A 14730-nucleotide genomic window follows, 5' to 3' on the forward strand; every position below is an offset into this window, starting at 1 on the left:
CACGAAATTTGGCAAAGCGTACCGAATAAGGTCTGGAATGATGTGTGTTAAGTATCCTGAAAATCGGTCCAGATTTAGATATAGCTCCCATATATATATTTTTGTCCGATTTAATGTAAATGGTGTACCAAAGACCCTATATATCTTTCGATTTGCACGAAATTTGGTACAGCGTACTGAATTAGGTCTAGAGTGATGTGTGTCAAGTTTCGGGAAATTCGGTCCAGATTAAGATATAGCTCCCATATATATTTTCGTCCGATTTAATGTAAATGGTGTACCAAAGTCCCATATATCCTTCCCTATATATGCACGAAATTTGGTACAGCGTATTGAATTAAGTCTAAGACTCCTGAAAATCGGTCCAGATTTAGATATGTGGGTTAATGTGTATTATGTTTCCTGAAAATCGGTCCAGATTTAGAGATTTATAGCTCCCATATATATTTTCTTCCGATTTTATGTAAACTGTGATTTTGTGTGTCCGATTGCCACACAATTCTGCACAATGGACTGTAGTTAATCTCTGGTAAGTCTCATTGAAATCGGTTCAGATTTTGATATAGCTTCTACATATATATTTTCGTCCGATTTGACACAAAATTTACACACATTTTTCACAACATACTGAAGTTCGTATAATCTAGAAGTTGGATATAAATGATTTAACAAGGTGGGTCCAATCGGCACAAAAATTTGAAATCGGTTTTGATTTCGGTATAGCTTATATATATATATACATAATTGTGCCCCATTGTTAGAAGCAACCCTATATCTGACCACATGAAAAATTTTCATTCTAATGGTCCTTCAAAAATTCGACATCTGTTAGGATTATATGAATATGCCATTGTGGTGAAGGGTATCATATAATCGGCCCCGCCCGACTTTAATTGGATTTTTTTTTTAATATTTTTTCAAGCCTTTTTATTAATATTTTTTTTAAATCCATCTCAAAGCGTGGATTTTTGTAAAATATTTTTTCGATCATTTTTTTAATATTTGTTCAAATCCATCTCTTAGCGAGGACTTTTTTAAAAAATGTTTTTAGGGAACATCTCGCCTGATTTTTTTTTTTAATTTTTTCAAGAGCACCTTTCAATATATATTTGAAATAAATATAGAATTCGTTCCCATACAACTCTTCTCCTCTTTACGGATATTTTCGATGAAAATGTGTTGTTTCATTTCATAAAAAATAATAAAAAATTGAACTCAAAGTTGAAAAGAATTCTACCTTTAATATAAAAAAATTGATTTATTTATTTTGTTTTAATTTACCAGCAAAAGCAGTTTGGGTTTTTTTTTTTCTTTTCTGAACAAATAAAAACGTCCTTTTTTACTTCTCTCAACGTTTCGAAAGTCCTTTGATTGTTAAAGAATCAACCTTCTGCGGTTGCTGTAGTAGAGAAGGCGACCGAAAACCAACCAATTTTTTGTTTATTTATTTAAAGAAAAATGTATATATTTAAAAAAAAAAACAAAAAAATAATTAAAAATCTTATTCAATGTTTATTTGCAAACAGAGAATAAGAGAATAATGAGGTTAAGAATGTTATTTTATTTAAAAAAATAAACAAAATTAATCAAAAGAAGAAAAAAATGAAATAAATGTGAAAATGGTAATTTTGAGTTTATTTTCGAATCGATCATATATTGTTCGGTTCCCAGTCCCTGCTAATGCATTTTAATGGATGATTTAGTGCAATGTTTATTTATTAGTTTTTTGGGGGTTTTGTATTTTTTGTTTTGTTTCAAATCCGATGCAAATTTTGAAACGTAAATATTTTTTTTTAGTTTAATGAACACAATGAAATGTATGTTGACATATATTATATGTGTGTGTGTGGTAGTTAAACCAATTATTTAACCAACACCTTTATTAAGGGGTTTAATGTAGGCGTTGGTCTTCCAAAGAAAAAAACTTAATTTTTTTAATTGGAATAATTATTATTTTTGTTTTGAAATATTATGTTTATTTCAGTAGATGTTGTGGTCGGCATATTTTGTGGTGTTTAGGGGGTTGTTGATATTTGTATTTTTTGGGTGGAAAAGGAATTTGTGTGTTGTTGTTGGTTTTTCATATATATATAGAGGGCGTTCAAAATCAAATATGTGTGTAATCAAAAAACAAACAAAAAATGTTTTTTAAATAAAAAACTAAATACTTCTGTTTCACACAACTCTTCCTATACACATTTGCTAGTCAATAATTTCGGTCCTAAACTTTTGTTGTTGTAGGTTTTCTTTTTTGGTTTTCTATTTTACATGATCTAATAGCATTGATTGTCGTAGCTGATTAAATATTAAATTATTTTGTTTGTAAGAAGCAGTGGATTTTTTATATAAATATTGTTTATATAAAAATATGTATATATATAAAGTGCCAGGTTAGAAAAAAAGCTGTTGTTATTATTATTATTTTTTGTTTAGTTATTTCCAAACAAAAAGGAATTAAAATTCTCTCCAATTTTGGAGTTTTGTTATTTTGCTATAGTCATAATTATTGTTTTTAAGAATATTTCATTTAACGAACAAACAGCGCGTTTTTATATATAGAGATGTATTATAATATATATGTGGGTCAATAATAGCACTCAAAAGAATTCCATGTGATTTAATTTTTAATTTTGTTTTCTTAATCATATTTTAATATAAAAATTTGGGGAATATTTGAATATTTTTTCACAAAACAAATAAACGTTTGTTCTTCAAAGTAATAAGAAATATTTTATAAAAAATATATTTTTATAATCTCAGTGGATTTGTTGTAATATGTTTATAATGTCCTGAATTTTTAATTTAAGGGTCCGTCTCTGAGAGAGACGTGTCCATCTCTGAGAGAGGAGTTTTTAAAAATATTTTCTGGAGGTCCATATTTGTTTTTTTTTTAATATTTTTTACTTTATTTTTTAAATTAAAAAATTAAAAGTCCTCCTATAAGCGAAGACTTTTTAAGAACGGATTTTTGAAAAACATTTTTTTATGTTCATGAATGAATTTTTAAAAATATTATTTAAGGGTTCGTCTCTGAGAGAGACGTGCCCATCTCTGAGAGAGGATTTTTATACCATACACAACTATGTTGTCTGGGTATTATAGCTTTGTGCAGCCCCAAGAGTTTGTAACGCCGCGAAATATTGGTCCTAGACCCACCTTTAAGTATACCGATTGTCATATCTAGCTGAATCGATCTAGACATGTGTGTCCGTCCGTCCGTCTGTCCATTATAATTTGTAAACACGATACAGGGCACAGTTATGGGCCAATCTACACGAAATTTTGCATGTAGGAAGGGTTCGGCCCAATGATCTTTTTGGTAAAGATCGGTTAATATTTAGGGGATGAAATGGACCGAATACTGAATTTTTGTCGGTTTTTCTGGTCGCTCCAGAGGCCGCAATTATTGCCCAAACATCTCGAATTTTTACATGGAGAAGGGGATTGGGTCAAAGAATAAGCATGCCTGTTTTGATAAAGATCGGTCAATATTTAGAGAGTCAAATGGACCCTGATTTTTGTGTGAAAAATAAAAAAAAATATTGTATGGCGTATATATTTATTCCTGAAGGACATAGAGCCGAGAAGTTGATAGTATATCCAAGAGGAGTAGTTGGCCTTTAAATTGATGCCAATTATATTGTCGTATGTACTCGGATGTGTGGAGTTACACGTAAATATTTACAGGTGCTTACATATTCAGATATTATTTAGTAAACCATTACCACACCAGAGGGCGAAAATATAGCGCTGATCGCTTTGAAATGTTCCATGAGGTTCCACTTATGGTCAAGGACAACGCCTTTAATTTTCGGTGACGATCAGATAATAATTTTGGGATGAAGTAGACCGAAAACTAAACATTTTTGGATTTTTTCGAACATTACAACACAACCCAGGTTGAAGAGAATATAGGCAAGTAATTAGAAGAACAGTATTGAATATTAGTAATATACGGAAAATATGTCAGTGTAAGGAAGAGGTGCTGTGTACCTCTAATCAGGCAAGAAGGGTGAAACTATCACGAAATGTTGCCTAGGCTCGGAATAAAAATCCGCAGAATGTTAGAGTTCCGTGGAAGTTTTGTAGGGTATCGTATGGTCGGCCCCGTGCGACTATACTGCTTCGCTCACTAGTTTAAATATATGTTTTTAAGATCCTTCTCAAAGCGTGGAGTTTTGAAAAAAATATTTTTTTAAATCCTTCCGAAGCGTGGATTTTTTAAAAATATTTTTTCAAGTCCCTCTTATATGCGTGGATTTTTAAAAACAGTTTTTAAGATCCTTCGCTAAATTGGGTTTTTTTAAAAATATTGTTTTTAAGATCCTTCTCGAAGCGTGGATTTTTTAAAAATATTTTTTTAAGATCCTTCTCGAAGCGTGGATTTTGTAAAACCTTTTTTTTAAGATCCTTCTCGAAGCGTGGATTTTGTAAAACCTTTTTTTAACTTCTATCTCAAAGCCCTAAATATTTTGTCTTTTTTAAAACTATTTTTTTTTTATATTTTGTCTATCTTCAAGCAAAGCCCTAATTTTTTTCAATATTTTGCCTATCTTCAAGCGTTCAAGATCCATATCTAAGCTTGATTTTTTAAATATTTTTTTCAAGGTCGATATCTAAGCTTTATTTTTTAATATTTTTTTCAGTGTCCATAACTTAGCGAGAATTTTTAAAATATTTTTTCGACGTCCATACCTAAGCGTGGAATTTTCAAAAGTATTTTTTAGTACCATGTGTAAACGTGGGTATATCCTCAGAGCGCGGATTTTCAAAAATCTTTTTTTCAACGTCCTTATAGATGGACGAGAATTTAAAAATCTCATCTCCAAGCTTGGATTAAAAAGAATAAGCGAGGATTTTTTAGAAATATTTTTCAAGGTTCGCTCCTAAGAATGGATTATTGAAAAAAAATTGTTTATGTTCATCTCTAATCATGATTTTTTTCATATTATTTAAGGGTCCGTCTCTTGGTACAATTTTTTTAATGTCCATCTCTGAGAGAGGATTTTTAAACAATCTTTTTAAATGTCCATATTTGTATTTTTTAAAATGTTTACTTAATTTTTTTAAATTAAAAATTTATTTTATTGTTTTATTTTCTTTTATTTAATTTCAAATATTTCCCCTAGGACTTTCCTTTGAATGCCATGAGACCCTTAATGTAAAAAAATAATTATATTCTGAATGAGGTGTTTTGTTCTAATATAAATATATGTTTTATATATAAAAAATCTCTTAATTTTCAAGTGTTTTTTTTTTGGTTTTTTCTTGCTTACTTAAAACTAAATTAATCTGTACATATATATTCTGTTAAAAAAAAATATTTTGTTTTTTTTTTTATACAATTTATAAGTGGGTAGAGTTATATAGAGTAGATTATTTTTTTTTACTCTTTAGTGAGGATAATATTTATGTATATGTATATATAAATATCAAATAGCAATGTAATATTAAAATTATGTACTTACAGCTTTCAATTTCTATGTGACACAATTGACGATCCATGGGGAAGTACTGTAGATTCATGGGGCAGGATGCTGTAATTGTTAATCTAGATTTACAAGGGAGACAGAGAGAGGAGGAGAATAATTGATTACTCAATATAGTGAATAAAATACAGTAATTAATCGCTGTAATCAAGAGAAGAAAAAGAGAGAGAAGGAGAATTTCAATAAATCTCAAAGAGAGAGTGTGTGGCTACAACATCAAAAGCATTTAAGTGTATGGGTGGGACTTGTAACCTTTTACACAAAAGTTACAAAAACAAAAAATAAACTTAAAGGACAATCAGCTTGTGTGAAAACAAACTTTTATGGTGTGCCACACACACACATATGTATTTTGTTTATAAATTATATTTAGTTACATAAATATGTACATATTTTTTATATATTGTTGTTTTTTTATTTATAAAGAGAAAAAACATATACATTTATATTTATAGATAAGACGGACAGAAAGAGAGTAAAGAAAGTTTTGAAGAGTAGAAAATGTAACGAGTATTCAGCGAGTTCAATTGGTGAAATGATTAATAAAGTAATGAATTAACAAAATACAAATACAAAAAAAAAACTCTTACGAATTTCTTATCAAAGAGTGTAGAGAACATTAAAAAATACTACGCATGAAGCCTTGGTTATTATATTTTTTTGTTGCACTTAGAAATGAAAAACGTTGCAATTTGTTAATAATTTTTTGTTATCTAACGATACTTGTCTATTACACTCGCAGGGTGTTTGTCGAACATTCTTAAATTCGTAATTTTGTTGGTAGCTGAAATTTTTGGTTTTGGTACTTACATTTCGCCGAGAACAAGAACTTACGCCGAGTTTCGATTTTAAGCTTAACATTTTTTTTTCTTTCTTTTTGCGGTTTCGCTGCTTGAAAAATCCTTGGTGTTGGTTTGTAGTTGTATGGGTTTTGGTTTGTATTTTTGGACAGATTCTTGTTTTAAGGTAGTAGAAAAAATTACAAATCGAAGAAATTTCCTTTTGTTTTCTCCCTATATGGAAGAAATTTCTTCATTGAGCAAACCTTTTGACGGTGTAGAAAAAACACAAAATAGCATTTCTTGTGTTTTTTTTTTCAAAAACGATTTTCCCTATTATTTCTTTATTATTGTTTTTGTATTAGTACTTTGCTATGAAATGGTGTTGTATCGTTAACATAGTTTGGAGGGGTAGGAAGACTGAGAACGTTAGATAGGTAGATAACTATTTCGGTTTTTTGTTGTTGTTGTTTTTTGTTTTGTATATGAACATGCTTCGATATAATGCCAACGACATGTAACGGGAAGGCCTTCTATGGCGTGGGGGAGTTACGATTTCTAATTGGAAATTCATATAATTTTCTTTTTGTTGTTGTTATTGGAAGCTTGCTGTATCGTTTTTCTTGTATATTGATGATTTTTTTTTTAATAATGTAAGGGCTAATCGTTTTATTAGATGTTCTATACCAAGAGTAAATATATTTAGCTGTGATTAAAAGGAAATTAAAATAAAGCCAATTGAACTCACTTTTTTATTTATTTTTGTGGTGATGTGAAATTGTATGTAATGGGGAGAGGTGTTTGGTTTTCTTTTTTATAAATATGATGATTACTAAATGGTATGATGCAGTGCAGAAATTTTGTATATGATTTATAGATATATACCCAAAAACTTAATATGTATATTTGTTTATAAAATATTTTTTTTCAGTTGATTTTTTTCAATATTTAAACATTTTCGTGTATTTGGCTTAAAAAATATTTATTGTAACCATTTATAGACCTGGATTTTATAAAAATATTTCTCCATTCACAACCAATAAGTGCGGAATGTTTAAAAATAATTATTTCAGTTACCAGCTAAAGGCGTAACAGGCAAAAGGAAACGAGATAGACACATGGTTCCTTTTGAGAATAGGCATAGAATCACTGTCTGTCTGTCTATGTTAAATTGTAAACAAAGTACAAGTCGTATTTATGATCCGAATTGGATGAAATTTGTCATAGGTCACTTATTTGGCCCAAGGACAAACCCTATTGAAATTGGGCAAAATCGGTCCAGATTTAGATATAGCTCCCATATATATTTTTTCGTCCGATTTAATGTAAATGGTGTATCAAATTACCTATATATCTATCGATTTCCACGAAATTTGACATAAAGTACTGAATTAAGTCCAGAATGATGTATGTTAAGTTTCCAGAAAATCGGTTCAGATTTAGATATAGCTCCCATATATATTTTCGTCCGATTTAAATTAACTGGTGCACCAATGTCCCTATATATCTTTCGATTTGCACGAAATTTGGCATACAGTACTGAATTAGGTCCAGAATGATGTGTGCCAAGTTTCGAGAAAATCGGTTCAGATTTAGATATAGCTCCCATATATAGTTTCGTCCGATTTAAAGTAATTGGCGCACCAATGTCCCTATATATATTTTGATTTGCACGAAATTTGACATAAAGTACTGAATTAGGTCCAGAAGGATGTGTGCCAAGTTTCGAGAAAATCGGTTCAGATTTAGATAGAGATCCCATATATAGTTTCGTCTGATTTAAGTAAAATGGTGCACCAAAGTCCCTATATATCTTTCGATTAGCACGAAATTGTGCATAGCGTAATGAATTAGGTCTAGAATGATGTGTGCTAAGTTTCCTGAAAATCAGTTCAGATTTAGATATAGCTCTCATATATAGTTTCGTCCGATTTAAGTTAAATGGTGCACCAAAGTCCCTATATATCTTTCGATTTGCACGAAATTAGGCATAGAGTACTGAATTAGGTCCAGAATGATGTGTGCCAAGTTTCGAGAAAATCGGTTCAGATTTAGATATAGCTCCCATATATAGTTTCGTCCGATTTAAAGTAATTGGCGCACCAATGTCCCTATATATATTTTGATTTGCACGAAATTTGACATAAAGTACTGAATTAGGTCCAGAAGGGTGTGTGCCAAGTTTCGAGAAAATCGGTCCAGATTTAGATATAGCTCCCATACATAGTTTCGTCCGATTTAAGTTACATGGTTCCCCAAAGTCCCTATATATCTTTCGATTTGCACGAAATTTCGCATAGCGTAATGAATTAGGTTTAGAAAGATGTGCGTTAAGTTTCCTGGAAATCGGTCCAGATTTAGATATAGCTCCCATATATATTTTCGTCCGATTTAATGTAAATGGTGTACCAAAGTCCCTATATATCTTTCGATTTGCACGAAATTTGGCACAGCGTAATGAATTAGGTCTAGAATGATGTATGTTAGGTTTCCTGAAAATCGGTCCAGATTTCGATTTAGCTCCCATATATATTTTTGTCGTTACTATTTTCCTTACTGTTTTTCCTAATAAATATAATAAAATGTTTAGCTTAAAGCTTTTGGGTATATATAGTTTTTCGTATTTTTTGTTGTTATATAAATAATTAATATGAATATGAGCTATGAAAAACTAGAATGAATTAGAATTTCGAAAGAAATACAAACAGACAACAACATCAATAAGTTTCAAAATTTTGATTCTTGGAATTTTTTTTTTGCAACAAATTTTTAATTGCGCATACATACACATATACATACATATGAAAAATTTAAGAGCAACTTTGATAGACACACAGACAGATAGAAAGAGATAGATAGAGCAATCGAATAATAACTGAATTTTTGATACATGAATATTTAAATAAAATATTGAATGGAAATGAAAATATGGCAAATGCATAATGAAAAACTCGAAAATAAAAAAAAAAAACAATTTGTTTTTCGACAGAAAGACAGACATTTAAGTAAGTTATACAATAGTAGACAATAAATTTTACATGGTAGCAAATTTTTAAAATACGACATTCATTCAAATTGGTTTTCATTTAGACTTTGGCCCCTTGGGACCAAGGTTTATTTGTTATTTTAGTGGAGGTTTGGGGTTTGGTATTTCTTAAGGGGGGTTTTATTTTTTTGGGGGGACAATTTAAGTTGTGTTTCTTTTATTATGTTTTTTTTTTGGTTCGGTTTTTGTTTAAATTCTGTTCAAGTTAATGATTGCTGTGGTTTGTTGATTGGTTTTACCTAATACTTCTTGTTATCGATCCAGAGTGATGTACACGTATGAATTCGTTACTGGTTGTTGCAATATGAAAATATGATTGTTTTTCATTTACGAAAAAGGTGTCAGGTACCCAAATGTTTTTAATGAACTCTGATCCAACCGATAGTGTTTCTACACCAGGTCGTTTTCTATACGCTAAACGAGGATCGGTCCAAAATTGACGGAAGTAAAAATCCAATGTAAAGTCCTGTTATCGTCATCATCATCATCATCACCATCATCGGGAGTATATTTTGGGGAGGGCAGGCATCAGCAGCATGGCGAAAATAAATCATAACAAAATTGTGTTTTTGTTTTTTTTTTATTCAAACCACCAGATAGGGGTCGTGGTTATTGCGGGTTTGTCATTTGAACAAAAACAAAAAATGGGAGGAAAAAAGAGAAAAACATTTATTAGTTGGTCATTCTTTGGTGTGTGAGTGTGTTAGAGAAAAATTGAAGAAAAATTTTCAAAAAAAAGGAAAATAAATTGTTAAAAATTAATGAAATTAAATGTAGAAAAATTAAAATATTAAAAAACTTAAATAAAGAAATATAAAAAAGAAAATTTTAAACACTGACATACACACATAAATTTCGTGCAATTTCATTTTAGTCTTTTGTAAATTTTTTGCTTTTGCGAGAGTAAAAAGAGGGAACATTTAATTTTGTTTTTTTTTTTTTAATTATTTTTTTAATTTTTTTTATTTAATGCCAAACATGCATCCAATTAACAACGAATCATACACGAACTGTACGTCACAACATCGAATTAAACGAGAAATGAAAACAAAAAACATTTTATTTTATTACAAAAAGAAAATATTTAAGATTAAAATAATATTGGGGAAAATTGTAAAATAAATACATAGTAAGCATTAATTTGTTTTAAAATTGTAAAATCCGGATTGCAGAATCGAGTTACATATTTCTTTGGAGTTGAGATTATATAGCTATAATTTAAAAATATTTGAAGACGACAATTTTTATAGGCCTTTCAAAAATATTTTAAGAAATCTTCTCTTAGGGATATACCTAGAAAAAAAATTTTTAAAAAATTTACCCTTCTTGGTGAACCTTAATTTTATTTTTCAAAACTACGCTTCATGATGAAAATAAAAAATCCACCCTTTTTAAAAAATCGGCTCTTTTTATACCCATCACCACACTGTAGTACAGGGTATTACGTCTTTGTGTATATGTTTGTAACAGGCAAAAGGAAACGAGATAGAGGAACGATGTTCCTTTCGAGAATATGCATAGAATCACTTTTTAAGTCGATTTATGCATGTTCGTCGGTCCGTCCGTCCGTCCGCCTGTAGATGTTAAATTGTAAACAGAGAACAGATCGCATTTATGATCCGATTTGGATGAAATTTGGCACAAGTCACAAGGACGAATCCTATGGAAATTCAAGAAAATCGGTTCAGATTTAGATATAGCTCCCATATATATTTTCGTCCGATTTAAGGTAAATGGGGCACCAAAGTCCCTATATATCTTTCGATTTGCACGAAAGTTGGCATAACGTCCTGAATTGAGCGTGGAGTTATGCGTGCCAAGTTTCGTGAAAATCGGTCCAGATTTAGATATAGCCCCCATATATATTTTCGTCCGATTTAATGGAAATGGTGCATTAATGTTCCTATATATCTTTCGATTTGCACGAAATTTGGCATAACGTACTGAATTGAGCATGGAGTGATGCGTGCCAAGTTTCGTGAAAATCGGTTCAGATTTAGATATAGCTCCCATATATATTTTCGTTCGATTTAAGGTAAATGGGGCACCAAAGTCCCTATATATCTTTAGATTTGCACGAAATTTGACATAACGTACTGAATTAGGTCTAGAATGATGCGTGCCAAGTTTCGTGAAAAGCGGTTCAGATTTAGATATAGCTCCCATATATACTTTTCGTCCGATTTAATGGAAATGGTGCACTAAAGTCCATATATATATTTCGATTTGCACGAAATATACTGAACTGCATCTGGAGTGATGTGTGTCAATTTTCTTGGAAATCGGTTCAGATTGAGATATTGCTCCCATATATATTTTCGTTCGATTTAATGGAAATTGTGCACCAAAGTTCCTATATATCTTTCGATTCGCACGAAATTTGGCATAGCGTACTGAACTGCATCTGGAGTGATGTGTGCCAAGTTTCGTGAAAATCGGTGCAGATTTAGATATAGCTCCCATATATATTTTCGTCCAATTTTATGTAAATGGTGCATTAATGTTCCTATATATCTTTCGATTTGCACGAAATTTGGCGTAACGTATTGAATTGAGCCTAGACTGATGTCTGCGAAGTTTCGTGAAAATCGGTTCAGATTTGGATATAGCTCCCATATATATTTTTGTCCGATTTAATGGAAATGGTGCATTAATGTTCCTATATATCTTTCGATTTGCACAAAATTTGGCATAACGTACTGAACTGCGTTTGGAGTGATGTGTGCCAAGTTTCGTGAAAATCGGTGCAGATTTAGATATAGCTCCCATATACATTGTAGTCCGATGTAATGAAAATGGTGCACCAAAGTTCCTATATATATTTCGATTTGCACGAAATTTTGCATAGCGTACTGAATTGAGCGTGGAGTGAAGCGTGCCAAGTTTCGTGAAAATCGGTTCAGATTTAGATATAGCTCCCATATATATTTTTGTCCGAATTTAATGGAAAGGGTGTACCAAAGTCCATATATCTTTCGATTTGCCGAATTTTTGTATATATATATGGTTCTGAAAATCGGTATATATATACCGATTTTCACGGACTCACGATATATATACATAAAGTCCACGCTTAAATCCTTCCACGGCTGCTCATTCACTTACTGCTTTAACGATTTCAGTTCTCCTATCCAATGAAATAAAAACTATTCAAATCTCAACACTCCATGCCATCATTAAGTCGAATTATTTTGCAAATCGATTCCACAGTCATGATTAAAAATAAAAACGTAAAAAATAATATATATTTATTTTTTATGCTTTGAAAGCAACTTCTGTTTTACATTTTTGTATTTGTCTTTTTTTAATACTAAATACTCTTCAGTTTTTATTTCAATAAAAAAACGAAACACAAAAAATAAAATACAACCAACAGCAACAAAACATATTCTGAAATAGGAGAAAAAAAAAACAAAACAAAAAATGAAAATCATTACAACAAAAATACGTAATCAATCCTTTGATCAATTCACAAATTGTTCACAGCGAATCAGTTTTGGGTGAAGGTGATTTTGGTTGGCTGCTTCGTAATGGTGGAAGGCCAACAAAAGTTGTTGTAGTAGTAGTAGTAAAACATTTATAGACACAAATAGACAGATACAAACACACGCACACACATATATCGAGTGGGTGTTAAACAGTTTCAGGTGTTGTTTTGCATTTGCTTTATTTTTTGTATGTTTTGAGTTAAGCTTTAGGTGCGTTTTGTGGCATGTTTCTTTTTTGTTTAGATTTTTTGCTTATTTTCGTGCTTTTCTACAAGATTCTTTTATTATTTTTTGTTTTTATTACATTAAACATTGCAACAGCTTAACCAAACATAAAACATTTTTTTATTCTATTTTGAAGAAATAATTGTAACGAAAAATCATGTAGTTTCTTCTTTGCTTTGCAGTTTTGTTTCAATTCAAATATTTACAGAAAAAATGAAATTTTTACAGAATCCTCTCACAAATACTTTGTCACATCAAGTATTTTATTTTTGTATTCATATGTGATTTCATGAGCAGCATTACTTCATTTGGAAAATGGCTTTTTGTTGGCAATTTCTCTTCGGGTTCTTCGTTATTGTATATTTTTTATTGTAACGAGCATTGTTAGTAGTGGTAGTAGTAACAAAACAATTCAATAAATGTTTGTCGTTAGATATTTATTTATATAAAAAACCAAACAAATCATGTTATTAAACGAGTAATGGTTATACTGTTGTAGATTATGATAGGAAAGAGCAAGGTTAAGGGGGATTAAATATAAAACCATAAAAATAAATAAAGTTTTTTTCTGGAGTCGTCCTTATGGCATTTTGGTAAAACAATGAAAAAAATTATATTGGAAATTGACAAATATTGACAATGTTTATAACCTACCAATCAATTGTTTCAAATTAAAAAAATAAATAATAGTGATAAAAAGTCAAAGCGATAATTTACCGAGACGATTTGTATAAGACCCTTCTGGTTTTATATAAATAATAACAAAATTCGAAAATTTCGGTTCACATTTACATCGAAATACTACGTCCTCCCGATCTAAAGGATATTTTTCATATAGATTCAAGATTACGAGAGAGCAGCAATAGTGATGTGGGGTCCTTTCATGATTAACCATTTTCATTTATCTACTGAAATCACGATAAGGCTTGTAAAATTTATGATAGAACTTTGAAATTCTGCACACATATTGTAACTAATCTTAGAATGGTATGTATAGTCTTAAGTTTGTGCATATCTCCCATATAACGGTAACACGACATTATCGGAATTTTTGTGGCAATAATTTTAATTTCCTGGAGGGTATATATATATTTATGCTTTGAAATATCTTCAATATACAATTTTCGGTACTTTTACAGATTGAAATTGTTTGTTACGAGCTCACGTAGGGTGAAAACATCTTTACATAAATTTTTCAAAATAGGTTCATGTTATGAAATTTTTCCACCGTAGTCGTTGCAATTTGGCATTCCAGATTCCTGGTGAAAAAAACAATTCTTAACGCTTAATTTCGGGTATGTTGAGTATCGGTAATGTTGTACTTTCTCAGAGCATTGAGTCCACCGAAATATCCCACTCTTACGAAAATCTAATTTCCTGTGGTTCGATATTCTGAGTTTGGGCAATATTTTGCGCAATTTGCCACCCATTGGCCGACTAGGGGTGAACAAATATTACTAATAGTCAGTACAGCTCTTCTAATTACTTGTCCAGATTCCCTTCGCCATGGGTTGTGTGGTGATGTTCGGATTTCAATTGAGGCCTATAGATCGTCTCGAAAAAACAAAAAATTAAGTTTTCGGTCCACTATATCCCAATATTGTTATCTGATCATAATCGAAAAGTATAAGCGTTGTCCTTGACCATACCTGGATCCTCATGGAAAATTTCAACGCGAACAGCGCTATATTTCCGCCCTCTAG

At 30.7% G+C, this 14730-nt stretch overlaps 1 protein-coding gene across 4 annotated transcripts in view; it reads right to left on the reverse strand.

The window, feature by feature from the left end:
• LOC133330463 (gamma-aminobutyric acid receptor subunit beta) overlaps window positions 1–14730 on the reverse strand; it is a 108757-nt gene that overhangs the window by 40381 nt on the left and 53646 nt on the right. For all 4 annotated transcript variants that reach the window (XM_061538898.1, XM_061538897.1, XM_061538899.1 and 1 more), the window contains exons 4-5: window positions 9554–9780; window positions 5469–5551 (exon numbers count right to left, since the gene is read on the reverse strand). In XM_061538898.1, the coding sequence (XP_061394882.1) occupies window positions 5469–5551; window positions 9554–9780 (310 nt within the window). The remainder of the gene's footprint in view (window positions 1–5468; window positions 5552–9553; window positions 9781–14730) is intronic.

This window comes from Musca vetustissima, unplaced genomic scaffold (genome assembly GCF_032173495.1).
Source record: "Musca vetustissima isolate MV318-11 ecotype Yass unplaced genomic scaffold, APGP_CSIRO_Mvet_v1 utg10841, whole genome shotgun sequence".
NCBI lineage: Eukaryota > Metazoa > Arthropoda > Insecta > Diptera > Muscidae > Musca > Musca vetustissima.